Here is a 20912-nt window from a genome sequence, read left to right on the forward strand (position 1 = left end):
TCCGGAAGGGTTTCCTCGCCTCTCCGTCACATCAAGGCTCTCCTCCTCCTCCTCCTCTCCAGCCTCCGCCAGGACCCCGGTTTCGAGGTCCCAGGGGAGGCTTCCAGAGATAAGGCACGTTGCCTCATACGATACGGTGGAGTACGCTCTGGAGGCCCTCTGAGCCATGGTCCGCTGCGCACGTCGTAGCAGGACCATGTTTTCCCTGCTTAGAGGCCTCGTCGCCCATATGGGCGCTCCGTAGAGCGCCTTAGAGCGTACCACACCATCGTACAGGCGGCGGCACACACCGCCCGCCCTCTCGTAGTTGGGAAGCAGCATAGTGAGCATTCCCGCATACTTCACCAGCTTTGGTGCCAGTATCCGGAAATGCTCACCGAACCCCCATCTGCTGTCGAGGACGAGACCATGATACTTAATGGTTCCCCTGACAGCAATGGGGGTGGCGGACTTCTCCAGTTCCTGTCTGACAACCTCCTCGACCTGATCCTTGAGTCCGGTGATGGCATCGACGGTGCACCGCCCGCAACAGAATCTGAACTGGCCGCTGCTCAGGTCGAGCCCAACCGCCTCCATGTGTGCGACGAAGCGCGCAGCGAGCACTCGCTCAAACAGCTTGCACGCCTCGTTGAGCAGCATGATGGGGCGGTAGGCCGACGGCGAGTTGGCCGGGCACCCGTGCTTCCTGCGGAGTACGAGCTTGCCCGTCTTTTACCGCCGCGGTATCCACCCGGATGCCAAACACTCAGACACTCCTACAGCGGAGCGGCGGATACCGGCACGCCATCAGAGCCCGGGGTGCGGTTCTTAAGCCTTAGCTTTAGAATCGCAGCTTACAACTCGGACACGGGCCGGGCTTCTCGCCCGCTACGGCTGGTCCCTCGGGGTCCCTCGGGGAGGATTGGATTGGGTGCCGCCATTCTCGGCGGCACCCAATCCTCCCTCGCCGGCAATAGGGAGCCGACCACCTACCCGACCACGGCCCGAGGGACCTTGCTTTAGTCTCTTGAGCCACTCCTTCCATTCTTCCTCCTTGGCGGCCTTTAAACGTGGGCACCGCACGAGCGGCCCGACACACGGCGAACAGCACCTCCTCCTCGTCGAGGTTCTTTCGTTCGCCGTTTCGAGGCCGCTCGCACCTCTCGCCTACACCCAGGCCGCTCATTGTCCCTTTGGCGACCCACCTCTCCACTATGGCCGCCTCCTTGGCCAGCTCAGGGTCCAAGGTGGACACCTTCCACCGTGGACCCTCTCCTGGCAAGGGACGATCCGGCGCGACGGCCGGAGCGTCCGTGGGGGCGGAGACCATGTCAAACCGGATACAACTGTGATTCGACAGAGTCTCCACCCCCTCCTCCTCCTCCACCATCATGCGGAGGGCCAGGGCGGGGCTCGTGAACGACAGATTCACGATAGACCCGCCCTGACTCCGCACGCACGTCGGCCCGTCCCCCTGTTAAGGAGGACGAGCCCCGTAAACACCGCCCAATCCATCATAGTCTCCCCCTGAGGTCGGTCACCGGAGAACCCCACGAACTCAATTTGGTGTTGAAGTCTCCGGCGACCACCACAGGGGTGTATTTGGTAAGTTTAGATTTGAATTAAATACTTGCGTTGAGTTATTTTTATTCAGTCAATCATTGTTGTTAATGTTGGTGCTGGTCATAAAATTTAAATAAATTTAATTTTTCTAGCACACAACAAAAGAAAACGAAGTATCAATAGTGAACGCGTCATTCCACGTGACGCACTGGTCGGTGCAGCCGTACGGTACTGGAATATCCCGTATGAAGTACGTCGGATATGTATTTGGGGGAGATGTACTGCGGTTCTTCCACGGGGGAGATGAATGCCTTACCATACCTAGTACCTGGACTAAAGAGGGAGGACAGAAGTAAGTTAAATACTCTTGTATTTAACTTCATAATAATTTTCTATATTTATAGAAAACTAGCTTACGCACGCGACTTCGTCCGCGCGGTAAAAAAAAATAAAGTTAGCCTATGTGTTCTTACAGACTATGTTTACATGTGTGCCAAATTTCATCAAGATCCGTTGAACCGTTCCGGAAATACCTTCAAACAAATGTCAATCTATCTATCCATCCATACATCCAAACGCATTTATGTTAATAAGAAGTTTGATAATATTAGTAAGATTGAGCCTATTTTTAAATAAAATTCAGACGAAATTTTTATTTAACTCTTGAACTCATAAAAAATTTCCGTTTGAGATCTCTCACTGTTGTAACTGTCGCTATAACTATCCTAAATATTTATCTTTCCTTCTTCCTCTTTCCAGTATCGTGGTGTACGAAGGTGGTTCAGTAATGTCTCAAGCGCGTTCACTCTGGCGACTAGAACTGGCGCGGACTAAATGGGCGGGCGGCTTCATCAACTGGTACCATCCTATGCGTATCAGGCACATCACAACGGGCAGATATCTCGGTGTTAACGATCAGAATGAATTATATTTGGTTAGCAGGTGAGTTAAATATATTTACATAGTCCTATAGAAAGCTATTTCTAAAATAGCTATCTCTCTTGACTTGTCAGTGTGGTAATTAAAAAAAATTGAACAACCAATTTGCTGTTCCAAGCTGTAATCTATATTCAAAATATGCAGTTAGCAGCCACCTACATGGTAAAAATATCTTTCTAGCCATCCAATCTTTCCCATTTATAATATTAGTAAGAGACGACATAATTCTATACAGACAACAATAACTTTTTGAACATCATCATCATCAGCTGACTGTATATCCCCACTGTGGGGCTCGGAGCCTACCCTAAGTTAAGGGTGACTAGGTCATAGTCAACCACGCTGGCCAAGTGCGGGTTGGTTGGTAGGTGCAGGTTGCATCACGATGTTTTCCTTCACCGTAAGAACGTCGGGTAAATGTACATATGTAAATCGAAAATCGAAAAACACATTGGTACATGGCGGGATTCGAACTCAGGACCGTGTAGATTACAAGTCAAGTGCTGAAACCACAGAGCCCCCACGCTCTCACTTTTTGATAATTAAATATATAATTAAAAAATATAATTTACCTTTAGTTTCCACAGTTCAAATACCGATGACATATTATCATTACTCCCATTCAAAAGAGATTATTATATTGTTATTTCAGAGAGGAAGCTACAACAGCGTCTTGCGCGTTCTGTCTCCGTCAAGAGAAAGATGACCAAAAAGTGGTGCTTGAAGACAAAGATCTGGAAGTCATCGGTGCTCCTATCATTAAGTACGGTGACTCTACTGTTATTGTACAACATTCGGAAACTGGCTTGTGGTTGTCTTACAAGGTAATTAAAAAACAATTCCTAATTTACAGCCTACTGTTTGCAGTTACGTCACTCGTTAAAATCTATTTAGCCGTTTAAGCTACAGGAGATAACAATGGATTTGACATACATACAAACATATACAAAAAAACATTTTTGCGAACCTGCGATAAACATTACATATAGTCGGCTAAAAAGTTTGTTTTAAAATACTTATCAAACATCATCATCAGCAGCTCACTATACATCCCCACTGAGGGACTCGGAGCCGACTCTAAGTCAGGGGTATCAAACGTAGTGAAATGCAAATAAAATTTAGTAGATTAGAACACAACTTCTTCGACACTTTAAATTCAAATAACATAAGACTAAGCCTAGATTAACAATCTGGACACGCAGTGGTGCCCCATTCCATCATATTTTAAGCTTTAGAACTGCTTGAGGCTCTTTTGTTTTGTAGAGCTCCAATTTTAGTAATAGAAAATATAAATATTTATTTCGATTCTTCCTCATGTTTCCAGTCGTATGAGACGAAAAAGAAAGGTCTAGGTAAAGTGGAAGAGAAGCAGGCAATACTACATGAAGAAGGTAAAATGGACGACGGTCTAGATTTCTCCAGGTCACAAGAAGAGGAGTCCAGAACAGCACGAGTTATTAGAAAATGCTCCTCCTTGTTTACGAAGTTCATCAAGTAAGTTATATTCATATCATTTGTTTGCTTACAAATCCTTAATCCTGGGACTAGGAATTTACTTATAATTATCAAATTTTTTGAACATCTACGTATATTTTACAGCTCGACATGTGATTTAAAAATAAGGCAGGCAACAGTTTTTTGAATTTAAGAAAACACAAATGAATTGTTGCCCGCGATTCCGTCCACGCGAGATTTTAAAAAAATACTTAATTAGTAGCCTATGCTTTTCCTCTACTACTATGTTCTACATCTATGCTAAATTTCAACGAGATCCGTTGAGCGGTTCTAGAAATAGACCTTCTAACAAAAATCTATTCAAACTTTCGCATTTAAAATATTATTATTATACGATTAAAAAACTTTTTACAGTGGCCTTGAAACTCTACAAGAAAATCGACGTCATTCAATGTTCTTCGCTTCAGTCAATCTTGGTGAAATGGTGATGTGTTTAGAAGATCTTATTAATTACTTCGCACAACCTGACGAAGATATGGGTATGAAGAATTATTTAAAATATTAAGATTTATAATACAACTAAAAACAATATATCCATTCCTTTAAAAGAAACTTTAATTTTTAAGCTATCAGAATGGATTCTAAACACGGTATTTTAGTAGTTATTAATAGTCTATTCATTGATTTATGCTTGTTTTGGTGAAATATAACATAACCTACACCTAGATCTGATGCATGATTATTCATAGCATTGCAAAATGTATCATGACTTCAAAAAAAGATAACTAAGTTGTAACAAAACAATTCCATAAAAAATTTCATTCGTCTTGTTGCTGGTTAGGACTATAATGTCAAAAGGAAGTAAAATTGATACATGAACTACCAATAGTTAGATTATTAGTCGAATGCTGAAAAGTTAGGACTGCGCTTGTTAGTCCAAAAGGCATTCACTATATGCCTCCCATTACCATACGCTTAAAATTGACAAATACTACTTTAAATATATACTATCGATTGCAAAAAGATAGTCATCAAAACGATATTATCGTTTGCTTTGCATCTTCATAGCTGGTAATGTAATACACGAATAAAAAAACGATTTAGTTAAGCTTTTATAGCAAACAAAGCAAAGTATCATGGCATGGTATAGCCTTTAGAACAAATAAGGTTGAAAAAATAAAACGCCATAGAAACAGATATTCACCAATGGATTTAGTACACAAATGCTTTAATGCCATACTTCGTCTGTAAGAGAGCCTTTTAGTGTAGATATTTCATACTAAATCGCCACTAAGGGTGACTCAAGGACTTTATGTGCGGCAGTTAAATTAATTTAGGTTAGATCTGTATTATAATGTATTTCTTACAGAACACGAAGAGAAACAAAACAAGTTGCGCGCTCTACGTAACCGTCAAGATTTGTTCCAAGAGGAAGGCATATTGAATCTCATTCTAGAAGCTATAGACAAGATCAATGTTATTACATCGCAAGGATTCTTGGCTGGTTTCCTGGCTGGGGATGAATCTGGACAGAGCTGGGATATGATATCTGGATATTTGTATCAGCTATTAGGTAAGGATAATTCAGATAGTGCTACCTACAGTGTATGTTTGGGGGACATGGCAGGATGAAGGTAAGATTGTATGAGGTTACATAAATTTCCATATTCTGTTGTAAGATTCATTTATTTTCAGTCATGATAGTGTTTAAAAGATACTTGTCCTGAAAGAAATTCTTTGCATAATGTTTCATATTGTAAATTGAAATTTTCCCAGCTGCAATAATCAAAGGCAATCACACAAACTGCGCGCAGTTCGCCAACTCAAATCGTCTCAACTGGCTGTTCTCCCGTCTCGGGTCGCAAGCCTCGGGTGAAGGCACAGGCATGTTGGACGTGTTGCATTGCGTGCTTATAGACTCTCCTGAAGCCCTGAATATGATGCGGGTAAGCAATAGATAGGGTAAACACATGTAGTGTCGGCCGACCTACGTCATAGGAATGCAAATTATAATTTTATAGCAATGATTTTTTTAATCGAAATGATAGACTTGCATATAAACGCTTACTTCTTAGGATTGTCAACATTTAAATAGACAGATTTTCCATTTTGAAGCAGAGTATGACCATTCTATTGTATGATCCCACCATTACGATCTCAATTAAACTAAAATCCAACCTTGAGGAGATTTTATTCGTTTTGCATTCTCTCCTTGAAGAGCCATCGATCGATTTTTTTTATTCCAGGATGAGCACATAAAAGTGATAATATCATTATTGGAGAAGCACGGACGTGATCCCAAAGTACTGGACGTATTGTGCTCACTCTGCGTGGGTAATGGAGTCGCGGTGCGTTCCTCACAGAACAACATCTGCGACTATCTGCTGCCTGGCAAGAACCTATTGCTGCAGACGCAACTCGTCGACCACGTCTCCAGGTATAGACGAAGAATTAAATTCACTACCCATTTAGGATAATGTAGAATAAACTGGCACCGTAAGAGCTAATTTAGCACGTTAAATAGAATAATTAGATTGCAATACTGGTATACAAAATTTTACTGGTTTCCATGAATCCCTCACGTATACTCCAGCCGGGAGTTCTATAGACCCTGTGGTCTACATGGACCACGTCAAGAGTTTTTGGCTCTTTGTCTTGATATCATTATCAATATTTCTCTGTCAGCGTACGACCAAACATCTTCGTGGGACGCGTGGAGGGGTCTGCGGTGTACCAGAAATGGTACTTCGAGGTGACCATGGACCACATAGAGAAGACAACGCACATGATGCCACATCTCCGTATCGGGTGGGCCAACACTTCTGGGTACGTGCCGTACCCGGGCGGCGGGGAGAAGTGGGGCGGTAACGGAGTGGGCGACGACCTGTACTCGTTCGGCTTTGACGGTGCCCACCTGTGGGCGGGCGGCCGGAAGACGCCCGTCAACAGGACACATGCTGAAGAACCCTTTATTAGGAAAGGTACGGTCGGAACAATTTTATCTTTATAAGGATTTAAACAGACTTATTAAAACATTTTTGAATCGCCAATGACATTTCTATTAACTCGTTCCAGGTGACGTGATCGGATGCGCTTTGGATTTAACAGTGCCTATAATAAACTTTATGTTCAACGGCATAAGGGTCACAGGATCCTTCACTAACTTCAACTTGGAGGGCATGTTCTTTCCTGTCATCAGCTGTTCTAGTAAATTAAGGTAAATATTTCCTAAGTATACTTTTGAACAGTTTAATCCAAACCAAAACAAAACATAAACTTTGTAAAAAATAATTTTTGTTGTACAAGAGTGCGGACAGTCATCTGAATTCGTTAAAACAGCGAAGTGAATGGTGTCTATCTGTAATGATATTATAGAAGATTGAATGAATCGTCTATCTTTAATGGTCAGAAGAAGGCAAGTAGAGGCAGGGAATTTCGCGTTGTTGTACTTTGAAAGTTACTATAAAATTGTTATTTCGTGGTTCTTTGCAACGTCCAAAATACTATCGTTTTTTAAGGTTACCACTAGTTTCCCCGGTTGTACAAAAAGAGGGCTCTTTCTAATACACTCCGCCGACAAATCCACTTCAACTTTTCTTTCCTTTATTAGGACGAGAAAAAGGGGACTAAAATTGGCCATTGATATTTTTTTTACAAAATTTTGTAAATTATCTTCAGTTGTCGCTTCCTACTCGGAGGTGAGCATGGTCGTTTGCGCTATGCTGCTCCTGAGGGCTACTCTCCCTTAGTGGAGTCTCTGTTACCACAACAAATACTTAACCTGGAGCCGTGCTTCTACTTCGGGAACTTAGCCAAGCGGGCACTGGCCGGACCCCCGTTAGTGCAAGATGACACTGCGTTTGTGCCAACTCCTGTTGATACTATGCAGGTAAGAAACCTTTGTTAGTAATTATTGTAATTCCTCACTGTTTTTCTAATATTAAAATTTATCTCATGATATTTTTATCATAAGATGGCAAACGAGTGAGCGACCACCTGAAACCGCTGTAACAGCGAAGCGATCGTTGCCCGACAGAAGAAGGGATGCACAGAAAGAGAATATTTTCCTTTCTCATGCATCCTCTCCACCGGAAAATCCATTTTCACTTCCCGTAATTTCCTTAAAGAAGAAAGGGTGGAAAGGAAAAGAGGGCTAAAATTAGGCCCCCGAGACATACAATCATCACACTGTAGGGGGAATTGTTTCCACTTGAGTCCTGTCTTCTGTGTGGTCGTGGTATTGCACCGGGCGAGCCGGGACAATTCGTGCGAAGATGTTTACGTGCTAGACCACTGTTGAATCTTAGTGTCCATAAAAGGAATCTGACTGTTGCAAGAATTTATTTTAAATATTGTATTTACAGATAACACTACCATCCTACATCGAGCAGATACGAGACAAACTCGCTGAGAATATTCACGAAATGTGGGCAATGAATAAAGTGAGTTTTCTCACTAAATTTATATAATTTAAACTAATTTTTTTTAGTATTGTTTATTTTGTGGTTATTGGTATGATCATTCTGAGTATCCATAATGTGTGTGAACCTTCTGTTGCGAATCTTCCAAATGCATTAGAACCTGAATAAGCGAGAAACCTCTTTAATCAAGAGACATTGTCTAGTCGCGATGGACCTCTATAAGCGAGAAGCTCTGGTTAGAGAGAAACCTCTATAAGAGAAAAAAATATCTCGGTCCTTTGGACTCTTCCATATCCAGGTTCGACTTTTATTTTTTCATTTATCTCAGCACAGAGTACTAATAATTGGATTTCATACTTGGTTGTGCTCAATTCACCTACAAATAATTCTTCTTTGCCGTCTTTAAAATATTTTGCTCATTGGGTCAAACTGTCTTATATTTCAAGACACAAGCCGCACCCAACTAACATTGGGTCTGTTACTTAGAGATCTTTTGTATTAAGAAATAGGGTTGTCAACATTTGTGTTTTATTGTAAGATCGAGGCTGGCTGGGTGTACGGAGATCAGCGCGACGACCTGCACAAAGTACACCCCTGCCTCGTTCCTTTCGAGCGTCTGCCGCCCGCTGAGAAGAGATACGACATACAACTCGCCGTGCAGACACTTAAGTAAACAATCATTACATTTCAGAGCCTACCCTAAGGTACAACTAGGCCATAGTTAACCAAGCTGGTCCAGTGAGGGCTTACTTCACACATCTCTTTGAATTTCTTTGCAGATATTTGCAGGTTGCATCACGTGTGTTTTTCTTCGTCGTAAGAACATCGTACATATGTAAATTGAAAATCACATTGGTATTTGACGGGATTCGAAACCAGGACCGGCGAAGTATAAGATCAGAGTCAGACATTACGATCCTTCATTAAGCGTACTTATTTTATCATTCTACTTGGCTTTGCTGAAACTTTCCAAAAGAATAGATCCATTCGTCGCCATATATAGGTTTGCAAATCTGTTATACCAAAAATGTGTCAGTAATATTAAAACGATATTTGTCAGGACTATCTTAGCGCTGGGTTATTACATCAGCTTGGACAAACCACCGGCTCGCATTCGCAACGTGCGCCTTCCCAATGAACCTTTTATGCAGGTACACATTTATGGATTTTTTACTAACAAAATATGTTATGCTCTCTTGTATATATCGGATATATATTTTAGTGTACCGTTTGTAAAATCACACAATGAAATCTATACTTAGGAACTCATTTAGTTATTTAAAGTCTCTGAGAGTGTTAGAATGTTTTTTTAATGGTTTACGACATTTTAGCACCAACAACACCAACTTTGGTCTCGACTTTTGCAGTTGCTTTTTAGTGTCCAAATTCGATTTTTTGGGCTTAGGTTGTCATACTAGTAAATATAAAATGTGATTGCAGTCAAACGGTTACAAACCAGCACCATTAGACCTGAGTGCTGTCACCCTGACACCGAAGATGGATGAGCTGGTCGACCAGTTGGCTGAGAACACTCACAATCTGTGGGCACGTGAGCGTATACAGCAGGGATGGACTTATGGACTCAACGAGGTAATTACTGTAGTATGTTAACTAATATGTCTGCTTTGATGGATGAAACTTCATCATTCATTCCCTTAAGAGTCAGCACATTATGTGCTAGTGTTCCATACATCTCTATCAGCCATCATATCTAACTTACTCTCTTATGTATATCTTTCACACAATCCCTCCATACTTTTAAAGTCTTCCTCTACCTTTGTAGCCATCCTCTTACTAGTCTTATTACTTTCTCGTTAAGGTAAACTTAAGATAATTTATGGTGCAAAAGTGAGTGGCATTGTCGGTTAGGACCATCCCCGAGTTATACCGTCCAGATTGATGAAATACGGCTGGTATAAAGAGCACCAGAAACTGAGATGCATGTATGCGTAGATGTATGAATGTAGGCGAGAGATGTGTGTCAGGACCGCGCCAAATGGAGGTCCGTGGTCTCTGTCTATCTCTCTGGGTTATTAGCGTGAATTATATATTTTTGTACTAAGTACAATGAAAAAATGATTGTTTGTTTTCCACAATGTGCTTAGCAAGAACAATCCTGTTTTTACTTTAATATACCTTTTAATTTTATTTCATGTATGTATTTTATTTTATCTTTTACTTGTTATTACTTTCTATTCTTATATTTTCTTTTTCTTTCTAGATGTCTTATGTATTTAGCTTAAAGAAGACTTCCTATTTTATTAGATTCGTCAGCTGTGACTCTCACACTTAGTATGTTGTTATGTTGCTAGGTGTGAGGGTCACAGCATGTCGAGTCTGAATCTACTACATCTGAGAAGAAACTACGTATATAATATTTTGTTTACAGTAAAAACTCGTTTAATCGAACTTCTTCGGCATCCAGTTAGTCGAAAATTCGGATAATTGTATGAAGATAATGTTGTGTGCATATGTAATACATAATTTTAAGTGTTTTATTAAGAACATACGATTTACTAACTATATAATTAAGGAGACGCGTGCGGGGTTATTCCAGTAGTCTTGGATAACTGAGGTCCGCATAATCGAGTTTCTACTTTATTTATTATGTTTATTTGCTGTATTTTCTATATTGTATTATAATATCAATATTTATACGTTTATCTATTTATTGTTAAAGTATATATTATATAATAGTATATTTTAGATATTAAGTCAACTATATTACTAATATATGTGTATTTGAAATTAAGGAATAATAGGAAGGAAAAACTGAGCAGTCATTTTATTTCAATATTTTAAAGATTTTAATGACCTTCAGTCCTAATCAGGGATATAAAAGAGATCTAAATCAAATTGATTCTTACTTAATAATACTTATTATATTTAACAGGATCCAGATATGCATCGTTCGCCTCATCTGGTGCCATATCTTAAAGTGGACGATGCCATCAAGAAGGCGAACAGAGACACAGCATCTGAAACAGTACGCACATTACTCGTGTATGGATATAATTTAGATCCACCAACAGGAGAACAGCATGAAGGTAAAAAGAAAACCTAGATTAAGTTAGCAAAATAGCAAGCAGACACATGAATTCGCCAGAACAGCGAAGTGATACTTACCTGTAGACATCTACGTATGCAGATGTCTACTTACTATCTTTAATCTATGCCAAAATTCAACAAGATCCGTTTAGCCGTTCCAGAGATACCTTCAAACAAACATCCATCCATCTATTTAAACATTTGCATATATATTATTAATAAGATAGTAAGCTTATCATTTATGTACATATTTGCAGCACTTCTCGCGGAGGCATCAAAACAGAAACAGGCAGATTTTCGAACTTACAGAGCTGAGAAGAACTACGCCGTTAGTTCAGGCAAATGGTACTTCGAATTCGAAATACTAACAGCTGGTCCTATGAGGGTTAGTACATTTTATCATTTTTTTAAGGCTAAGAAAATTATATTAAAAAGTTATGATGACTAGACCATATACAGTCAGCGTCATATAGATCGTCACAGACAAGATATGCAAATATATAGGTACACCAAAAGTATTCAATTATATCGGTACAACAAAAGTCCTCAAAATAATAGATACATTCACCCTGCTCAAATACATCGGTACATACACAGCGTCAAATATATGAGTACATGCAAGATGCTCATAAATATCGTAGCAGCCACAGCATCATAAGTAACGAAGCAGTCAAGGTGCGCAAAAATATCGGTACATTTGACAAAATTGAACTCTATCTCTATATACTTGTGATACAATTTGGAATAAACTACTTCTGTTACATTCATTTGACACTTTGTATTAACATTATAGGTTGTCCGGAAAGTTCGTTCTGATTTTCGATATAAAGCTTACAATAGACTGTAGCTGAAGTGAATTCATTTTCTGATTTCCACCATAATGAAACGTCACAAAAATTTCTATATTGTGAATAATTTCATTTCATTGGTTGAGATAAAAACTAATTTTTAAAATTTTATCCAATAATAAAAGACGTTTTAGGTATAGAGTCGTACCAATATAATTTAAAAACATTTCCAAAAATTTAAGAGAACAGGGTTTCAATTTTCCTTATAAAGCGGCACGAACTTACTGGGCAACCCAATATTTTTCTTCTCCTGTCATATCGCTTAAATATAAAAGTTTGTCACGCCGAATATGACAGATACGTATTAACTAATATCAAATTTTGCCTTGTCACAATATATATAATACTAGATTGGCGCAGTATTCTAGTATGTTTGCCGTAATATGTAAGTTTACCGGTTCGAATCTCAGGCTACTTTTTTTTCATTTTATCAATCACGTGGTTATTTTTTCATAACCAGTAAAAATTTGGTAATGTAAAATTTTGCTCGACAATTTTTTTTTATAATTTTCTCTGTCGGGTAGAAAGAAATTTAAATAAAGTTAACAACAATTAGGTCAGACCATCGCGGGTGAAGTGAGTGGGCGGAGCGTGGATTGTCTTTGCGGGTTTTAAGAATGGTACGCGCGGAAACTATACGTACAAGTGTTATCTACATATGTGTGCGCGCCCACGCACACTGGAATGTTTATTGCAATCGACCAAAAATTTGATGTAGTTTGGATATTGACATTCAGTTTTTTTTCTTTGTTTCTTAAATATAATCAGTATCAGTAAAAGGTAAAAGTAAAAGTGTTATTTTTACCGGTACAAGTTTAACAAACATGAGTAATAAACAAATTACATGCCAATAGCATCGCTTTATCTCCTTCATTTTTGTTTGAAATAGAAAAGTACTTTAACGGTCAAACTCATTAGTCCAAGGCAATATCAAAAAGTACCTAATAACTACGGCGATAGAATTTAATTACATGTGCTTCGATATTAAAATTAAAAAGTTTAAATATCAAAAAAAAAATAGTGGCTTGGGATTTGAACCGCCGACTTTACGTACCAACGGCGGCGAACGGTAAGGCCACGAGACCAAACTAGCATATATGATGACAAACTTAAATTTGATGTTGGTTTTATCTACCTAATATCTGTCATCCGCGTCGAACACTTTTAGTAAATTTTGAAAAATGGTTTGTTGCAAAGTGTCAAATGAATGTAACAGAAGTAGTTTATTCCAAATTGTATCACAAGTATATAGAGATAGAGTTCAATTTTGTCAAATGTACCGATATTTTTGCGCACCTTGACTGCTTCGTTACTTATGACGCTGTGGCTGCTACGATATTTATGAGCATCTTGCATGTACTCATATATTTGACGCTGTGTATGTACCGATGTATTTGAGCAGGGTGAATGTATCTATTATTTTGAGGACTTTTGTTGTACCGATATAATTGAATACTTTTGGTGTACCTATATATTTGCATATCTTGTCTGTGACGATCTATATGACGCTGACTGTACATCTTCGAACATATCTTTAAACTAGAACTTTAATGTACTATAGCCAGTTTGTAAAATCATCTTAGGACACATTTAGGCAATTTATTCGTCTGTATTTATGTTATCCAATCTATACCTTACAGGTGGGCTGGGCTCACGCTGACATGGCGCCTGGTATGATGCTCGGACAAGATGAAAACTCCTGGGCCTTTGATGGATACAATGTGAGTTTATTCAACACAAATTTTATTATAACCTTTTAAAAGTATATTTTTTTCACCAAATTCATAATTTACTTCGGATATTTGGTAGTTTAAGTATTTTTTATTTTAAATACTACTCGTGTACAAGCAGCAGCATAAGACTTATTTCTCCAAAACTTTGAACTATTACAATATACTTTAGTCTCGTTGAAAGTCTGTTATGTTGTCATCAGATCCCTAGATCATTATTGTAAAGGAGTAATTTATTGCAAAATGTAAATGGTAAAATTATAATTATGATGGCAGTCTCTAAAAGTGCACGGAGCCTCGAGTGACACTTTCGGTCAGCAGTTGAAAATCGGCGACATTGTCGGCTGCTTCCTAGATGTTTACGATCAAACTATTAGTGAGTTACCACCGCGAGGGGTATTCTGGTGCTTCTATATAACACTAGAATCATACCAATATATGTTTTGAATGTATTCGTTGTTTATCTGTGGTAACAAAAAATATTTGGTCCCTTCTTTTCCTTAATCATATGTATGTCTCGTTCTTTTTCCGGGTTATGTTATTTTTATTTAAATGGAAAAATACACTTGATTGAAAATATTGTAAATAATTTTAATGGATTTAATGGAAAATAATTTTCCATTAAAATATTAATTGTGTGTATTTCCATTTAATTATTAATAATCCATAATTCCATTTACAGTTTAGTTGTCGTATTCAATCTCTGTTGTTATTATTTAGTGTAAATAAATTATATTTTAATTAATTTAAAGGAAGAGAAAGTGTTCTGCAGTAGCACAGAGTCGTTCGGCAAGCAATGGGCGGTTGGTGACGTAGTGGGAGTATTCCTTGATCTGATTGACAAGACAATAAGTAAATACATCAATGATCTGGATTATAGCGAGCTTTATTGTCGTTATTTGGCAGAAATATCATTAATTTATTAAACTTTGGTTTATCCATTAATTTTATTAGTTAAGTCTTTTATAAATATACTTTTAAACAGTATCCTTATCAAGGAATTTATCAATAATCTAATGAAAATAATTTTATATTCCATTTTTAAATTGTAAAATAAGAAATATTAATTTTATAATGGAAATTATAATCTTTTGATTTTTCATGATTATAATGACATTACTTTAATGTGATTAAAATCAGCTAAGATCTTGTAACCTATTTATAAAAAACCTAAGTATACATAGTAAATACATCAAAAAATATATAATATAAAAAAATATATTTCCACTTTTTAATCATATTTTAGTATGATGTTCCTGCCATTAAAGACTTCACGCGTAGCTTCAAAATTTTTTTGCTTTTTTATTACGCCAAAGAATCACTTTTAGAATAAGCTTTGTACCTAATACGATCACCACATCGCTTGGTTTTAGATTCACACTAGATAAAGTTTTTTTCAATACATTAATTAATTTAAGTATAATTAAGTGTTAATAGAACATAAAAGTTTTGAGCGTGGGTTTGTTTTCATATATTGTCCATCAGGGAATTGATATAGATTAAAATAAAATGATTTCTGCAGTAACTAATAATATCTGAAAAATATTCAATGAATACGCGACTAATATCTGCACATTTTGTTTTATCTTATATATGTGGTAATCATTAAAAATATACGTGTATTCGATTTAAAACAATTACTACTAATTGTTAGGCTAATTTCTTGATACAACTCTATACTATTCAGGTTATATTTTTTGTCTGTCTGTCTGTATGCTTGTCAGCAAAACAGCGTTAATTCCTAGTGATCTCCAAAAGAGCTGGACTGATTTATACGGGACTTTTACTAGAACGTAGTTTATGTGCAGAAGTAACGCTTTTTTTAATTCTGCGCTAGCAAAGTCGCTTGCAAACGCTAGTTCTGAAATAATTGTATACCCACTTTTATAATACATGCCTAGTTTACATTATGCCAGTAGAGTAAGACAGTAGCTCTGGCATGGAGTGTTTTGTCTTAGTACACCAACTATGGTAGTGCTGACTTTGAATGCCAATACAGTTGGACAGTAGTCCTACTGTATTGGCTTAATATAAACCAGGCATAATCTTTATGTTCTTTGACATCACCCTGAACTGTGGATTGCTTAAATGTTTAATAACCACATTGATAAACTTATATTAAAACGGCTAAACATTCACGTATATTCGTCCGGAGGCGGCACCGACTAGTTTCGAGTCCACCCTTCATCAGGGTGAGTGGGACTGGAGTTATTTGTTTAGCCCGTTTTTATATAAGTTTATTACAATGTCTCACGAAAGTTTGAATAATTTAACAGCATTGATGTTTAATGTTTTAATTCAATGTTTTTGTTTTATGTTGTAACTAATTTGTTCTTGTGGATTCTTTGTTTTTTTTTATAATTTGTATAATTGTAGATTGCAAAATATTAATACTTAACGTAGTGTATATTTTCTCAAAGGGAACTTTAGGGATAGTTTTGTTACAAATGTCAGAGTACAGAAGTAAAACATTCTAATAATTATTAGAACAAATTAAACACTATTTTTTTTATTCAAATACAGAGTAATAACATTTAATATTTGTTAGGTTTCTCTCTCAACGGAGAGTTATTAATGGACGCATTGGGAGGAGAGACGACATTCGCGGATGTGCAAGGTGACAACTTCGTACCCGCCTGCACACTGGGTGTCGGACAGAAAGCCAGGTAGAGTCACACTTATGTATTTTTTAAGACCGCCAATAGCCTAACTGATCACGAGGTCGTAGATTCAAATTCGACTATTTGACCTTACCCTGGCGTAATCGTGGAGCTTAGTTAGTACCTCTATTATTTTGGTGATGTACATTTGTAATAAATTGGTACGTTTTCAGACTGACATACGGCCAAGATGTAAATACATTAAAATATTTTACAACGTGCGGTTTGCAAGAGGGATACGAACCGTTTTGTGTGTAAGTAATCAATTTTATATCAAAAAAAATCAGCTTGATACTTTCACGCGTTCCTGAGAAATAGGGTCTTGATAAACAGATGGACGGACAACAGTGTAATCCTATAAGGGTTCCAGGTTTTTCTTTTCGAGATAAGGAACCTATAAAATAATAACAATAATAGCGTATTGTAGCGCTGCGCCGAAATCACGCCACCTTTCGAACTGAGCCCGCCCCGCCGGCGCGGCGTCCCTACAGTCCCGCCCGGCTACGCGCCCGATGTAATTTCCCCACTCCCGCAGTTAGCTGCGAGCCTTGACTTTGTAAATACGCGTATGCGCACGACTGTCGGGACGCCGCCGCTATCCCATCAACGATGTTTGTATTTCGTACTACACTTTAATATTATTCAAGTAATTAAAAATTTAAACTTCCAAGACTTTTACTATAGTATTGTATATTTTTCCACGTTCACAATAATAAGATTTGTACAGTTTTGTCAGTGGATACTCACTGTAAATATGTTTTAAATTTTGCAGTAATATGAAACGTGATGTAACACACTGGTATACTAAAGATCAGCCCATTTTCGAGAACACAGACGAAATGTCTGACACTAAGATTGATGTGACGAGGATACCAGCTGGTTCAGGTAAATTTAATTATTACTATTAAATAAAGCGAATTAAAAAAAAGTAGTAGTCTAGTATAATTCCGGGGATAGTGTAGCTTCCCAATAGTAAAAGATTTTTTCAAATCGATTTAATAGTCTCTTTTAATATTATTTTATAAAATGTTTAAAAAATAAATTTTCATTGTATGCACTTGTTATTTCAGACACGCCTCCATGTTTGAAAATATCTCACAACACTTTCGAGACTATGGAAAAAGCTAATTGGGAATTTCTACGACTGTCGCTTCCTGTTATATGCCAAATGGAGTTTATTGAGTAAGTTTTTAAACGATTTAAAAAAGTTCTATTGAAAATCTAAAATAATCAAACAATTTGGTATGAGTAACCTATTACATGATTTTTATTTGCCGTTTTCTAGTCGAAATTAAACCAAAAATTATAAACAAAGATTTTATATTAATGATTAAAAATACCGTTTTGCACTTCTACTCCACATTATAAAATATTTAGCGGTCGCCCGCGACTCAGGCCGCGCGAAATTTAAAAAAAATCTTAATTAGTGGCCTACGTTCTTCACGGGTATGTTCTACATTAAAGCCACATTTCATCGAGATCCATGTCGTTCTGGTGATATCTTCTAACAAACATCCATCCATCTAAACATTCGCATTTATAATATTGTGTCTTCACGTTGATCTGTTGCCAAGTGCCATAAAAGGGACATTAATTTGTCGCTTCACTAATATTATAAATGCGAATGTTTGAATGGATGTTTGTTTGAAGGTATCTTCGAAACGGCTTAATGGATCATGATGAAATTTTATACAGATGTAGAACGTGTTCTGGAGGAACACATACGCTACTTATTAAGTTATTTTTAAATTTCACGCTGACGGAGTCGCGGACGACAGTTAGTACAGTATAAATCTAGGATATATAAACAAACAAAACTGTAACATAATTAGTAGGTTTAATACACCATATAAACTTTATTTCTCGTTTATCTTTACCCAGTGAGAACGAAAAGGCTCGTCGTTGGGTAGAGATCAAAGAGCGACAGCAGATCTTAATGAAAGAGGCGACGGAGGCACAGATGCCAGCACACATCGACCAGATCATGAGGAGTGGCTTCACTATGAATGATATTAAAGGTAATTTTAACACTTTCAATGATACATGGGTCTAATGTGTCCCCTAATCATCACATGCAGAAGAAAACCCTATACCCTTAATGAACTTGAAGTCCAAAGTGTAATTGATAAGTTCTTTTTAATATAATTAAATCACGACAATCAAAAAATATCAGTCAAACTTCAGGAATTTTATTACTAGGGTAAACAAGACAGTAATAGGATATCTGGAATTTACTCTACAATGTAAATAAATTTAATCTATTGTACATAATGTTATTTGCTAAAGTTATTTGTTAAATGTTTTTATTTTTATTTGCATTTTATCCCTCATAACAAATACCATTACCAAATTATTTACCCATGCTTTTTTGACACCTTTTTTTTGTTACCCCCTTCCTTAAGGTCTGCACTACGATGAGAATCAAGAAGAAATGCCAACAAGTTCTAAAGTGAAGAGACAACCATCAAGACCTCCTAGGAAAGGATCAATCACTCGAGGCGTTACTATACAGAATTATAATTTGCAACCAGGTTTATGACCAAATTTGCTGTCAACTTCATAAAAAAAAATCTCCTTCTCTCTGTCTTTCAACTATCTTACTTAGAAAGAATTATCTTTCTCTCTCTCTACTCCTGATATTATAAGTAACAATCTAGTTTACCATAAACCTAATTGTTTTTTTAATGTTCAACTAACCATTATTAATTTCTTATAATTTAACTATAAGAGAATATGTTGTTACTAACAAATCCTTAAATACTATAGCAATTTAAATTCTGAATAAAATAAATAATTGTATAATTTCATCACATAAATAAATTTATAACTCAAATATCAATAACTGGGTATTTTACCTTAGTAATGAACACTTGCAATGCTTACAGGACAAGCCAACGGCATGCACCGGTCTACAAGTGAAGCTGAGATGGCCAAATACGAACTCGGAGTTAACAATGTTCAAGATGACAAGAAAGATAAGAGAGGACGCTCACCATTCAAGTATGAAATAATTTTAATTACCAAAAAAAAATTATAAACTAAATCGATTGAAAGATTACATCCAAAATAATATCTTTCGCAGATTAAAAAAAACTTAATAAGTAGCCTATGTACTCTTGCAGTCGATTTTCTATATGTATTCCAAAATTTATCAAAACCCTTTGAGCCATTATGGAGATATCTTCAAACAAATATCCATCCATCCATCCAAACATTCACATTTATAACATACTAGCTATGTCATCTTCCAGACTATGTTCTAAATGTATGCCAAATTTCACCAAGATCTATGCAGCCGTCCTGGAGATACCTTCAAACAAACATCCATCCATCAAAATTTTTATATTATTAGTATCGGATAATAAATAGTTGATTTTTACAATAGGTTCTTTAGAAGCAAACGCGGTGAGAGTGGGGAAAGAGCCAAGTCTCGCAAGTCCAAAACACCAGATCCTTTCAGCGATACTGAAGTATCTCCAGACAGGGGCAGAAGACCTAATCCACAAATTAGAATATCCCAGGTAAATTGATTTAATTCACAATTTGTTTGTTTACCCTTAGATTGTTACCAATTTTTATCCTCTTTTAGAATCCATTTTGTTGATAATTTCCGGTATTTCATTTTATCAAATCAAAGTTTTTCCCAGCTTGTTTAAATTAAGTTTCATTAATAGTCATAAAGGTATCTAATTTTTGTCATATATTTTATTTACTTAGTTTTCCCAGTATTTGCCTTATTGATAACACATTTACTGCCACTAGGATTTTCTGGTACAAAATTGAAATTATCAAAGGATGTTAGTGGCGTTCAATGTGTTAAATTATTGATTTACTTTAGTAGTAATCAAATCATTGTACCTTTACCCTTTTGATTTTACCCTTTGTATGTTTTCTCCCTTAAGGCCAACCAAAGATATAACGGCATGCAAGGTAGACCTAGCCGACCCAATTTATATGGAAGTCAAGGTGGTTTGAATGTAAGTTATGGTGTTTAAAATTGTACTAACACCTTTAAAAAGTTACTTGTGACTATATTATTTGTAACCTTTACATTTATATTATCGTAAATTAGTATTTTTAATGATATTTAGTATTGTTTAAGTCACCCCTAACTTAGGGGAGGCTTCGAGCCCCTCGGTGTGGATGTATAGTGAGCTGATGTCTGAGCCCCTCGGTTTGGATATGTAGTGAGCTGATGTCTGAGCCCCTCGGTGTGGATATGTAGTGAGCTGATGTCTGAGCCCCTCGGTGTGGATATGTAGTGAGCTG

At 37.2% G+C, this 20912-nt stretch overlaps 1 protein-coding gene across 2 annotated transcripts in view; it reads left to right on the forward strand.

Moving 5' to 3' along the window:
- RyR (Ryanodine receptor) overlaps positions 1-20912 on the forward strand; it is a 102837-nt gene that overhangs the window by 16004 nt on the left and 65921 nt on the right. For both annotated transcript variants that reach the window (XM_013323039.1, XM_013323040.1), the window contains exons 9-36: positions 1695-1894; positions 2302-2484; positions 3134-3305; positions 3806-3975; positions 4351-4475; positions 5306-5509; positions 5713-5882; positions 6183-6373; positions 6622-6917; positions 7012-7153; positions 7615-7825; positions 8301-8378; positions 8896-9026; positions 9418-9508; positions 9798-9947; positions 11251-11404; positions 11663-11790; positions 13894-13974; positions 14736-14835; positions 16532-16649; positions 16817-16897; positions 17416-17528; positions 17714-17825; positions 18525-18661; positions 19046-19174; positions 19529-19643; positions 20029-20164; positions 20546-20620. In XM_013323039.1, coding sequence (XP_013178493.1) covers positions 1695-1894; positions 2302-2484; positions 3134-3305; positions 3806-3975; positions 4351-4475; positions 5306-5509; positions 5713-5882; positions 6183-6373; positions 6622-6917; positions 7012-7153; positions 7615-7825; positions 8301-8378; positions 8896-9026; positions 9418-9508; positions 9798-9947; positions 11251-11404; positions 11663-11790; positions 13894-13974; positions 14736-14835; positions 16532-16649; positions 16817-16897; positions 17416-17528; positions 17714-17825; positions 18525-18661; positions 19046-19174; positions 19529-19643; positions 20029-20164; positions 20546-20620 — 3993 coding nt within the window. The remainder of the gene's footprint in view (positions 1-1694; positions 1895-2301; positions 2485-3133; positions 3306-3805; positions 3976-4350; positions 4476-5305; positions 5510-5712; positions 5883-6182; positions 6374-6621; positions 6918-7011; positions 7154-7614; positions 7826-8300; positions 8379-8895; positions 9027-9417; positions 9509-9797; positions 9948-11250; positions 11405-11662; positions 11791-13893; positions 13975-14735; positions 14836-16531; positions 16650-16816; positions 16898-17415; positions 17529-17713; positions 17826-18524; positions 18662-19045; positions 19175-19528; positions 19644-20028; positions 20165-20545; positions 20621-20912) is intronic.

This window comes from Papilio xuthus, unplaced genomic scaffold, assembly GCF_000836235.2.
Source record: "Papilio xuthus unplaced genomic scaffold, Pxut_1.1 DF825783.1, whole genome shotgun sequence".
Classification (NCBI taxonomy): domain Eukaryota; kingdom Metazoa; phylum Arthropoda; class Insecta; order Lepidoptera; family Papilionidae; genus Papilio; species Papilio xuthus.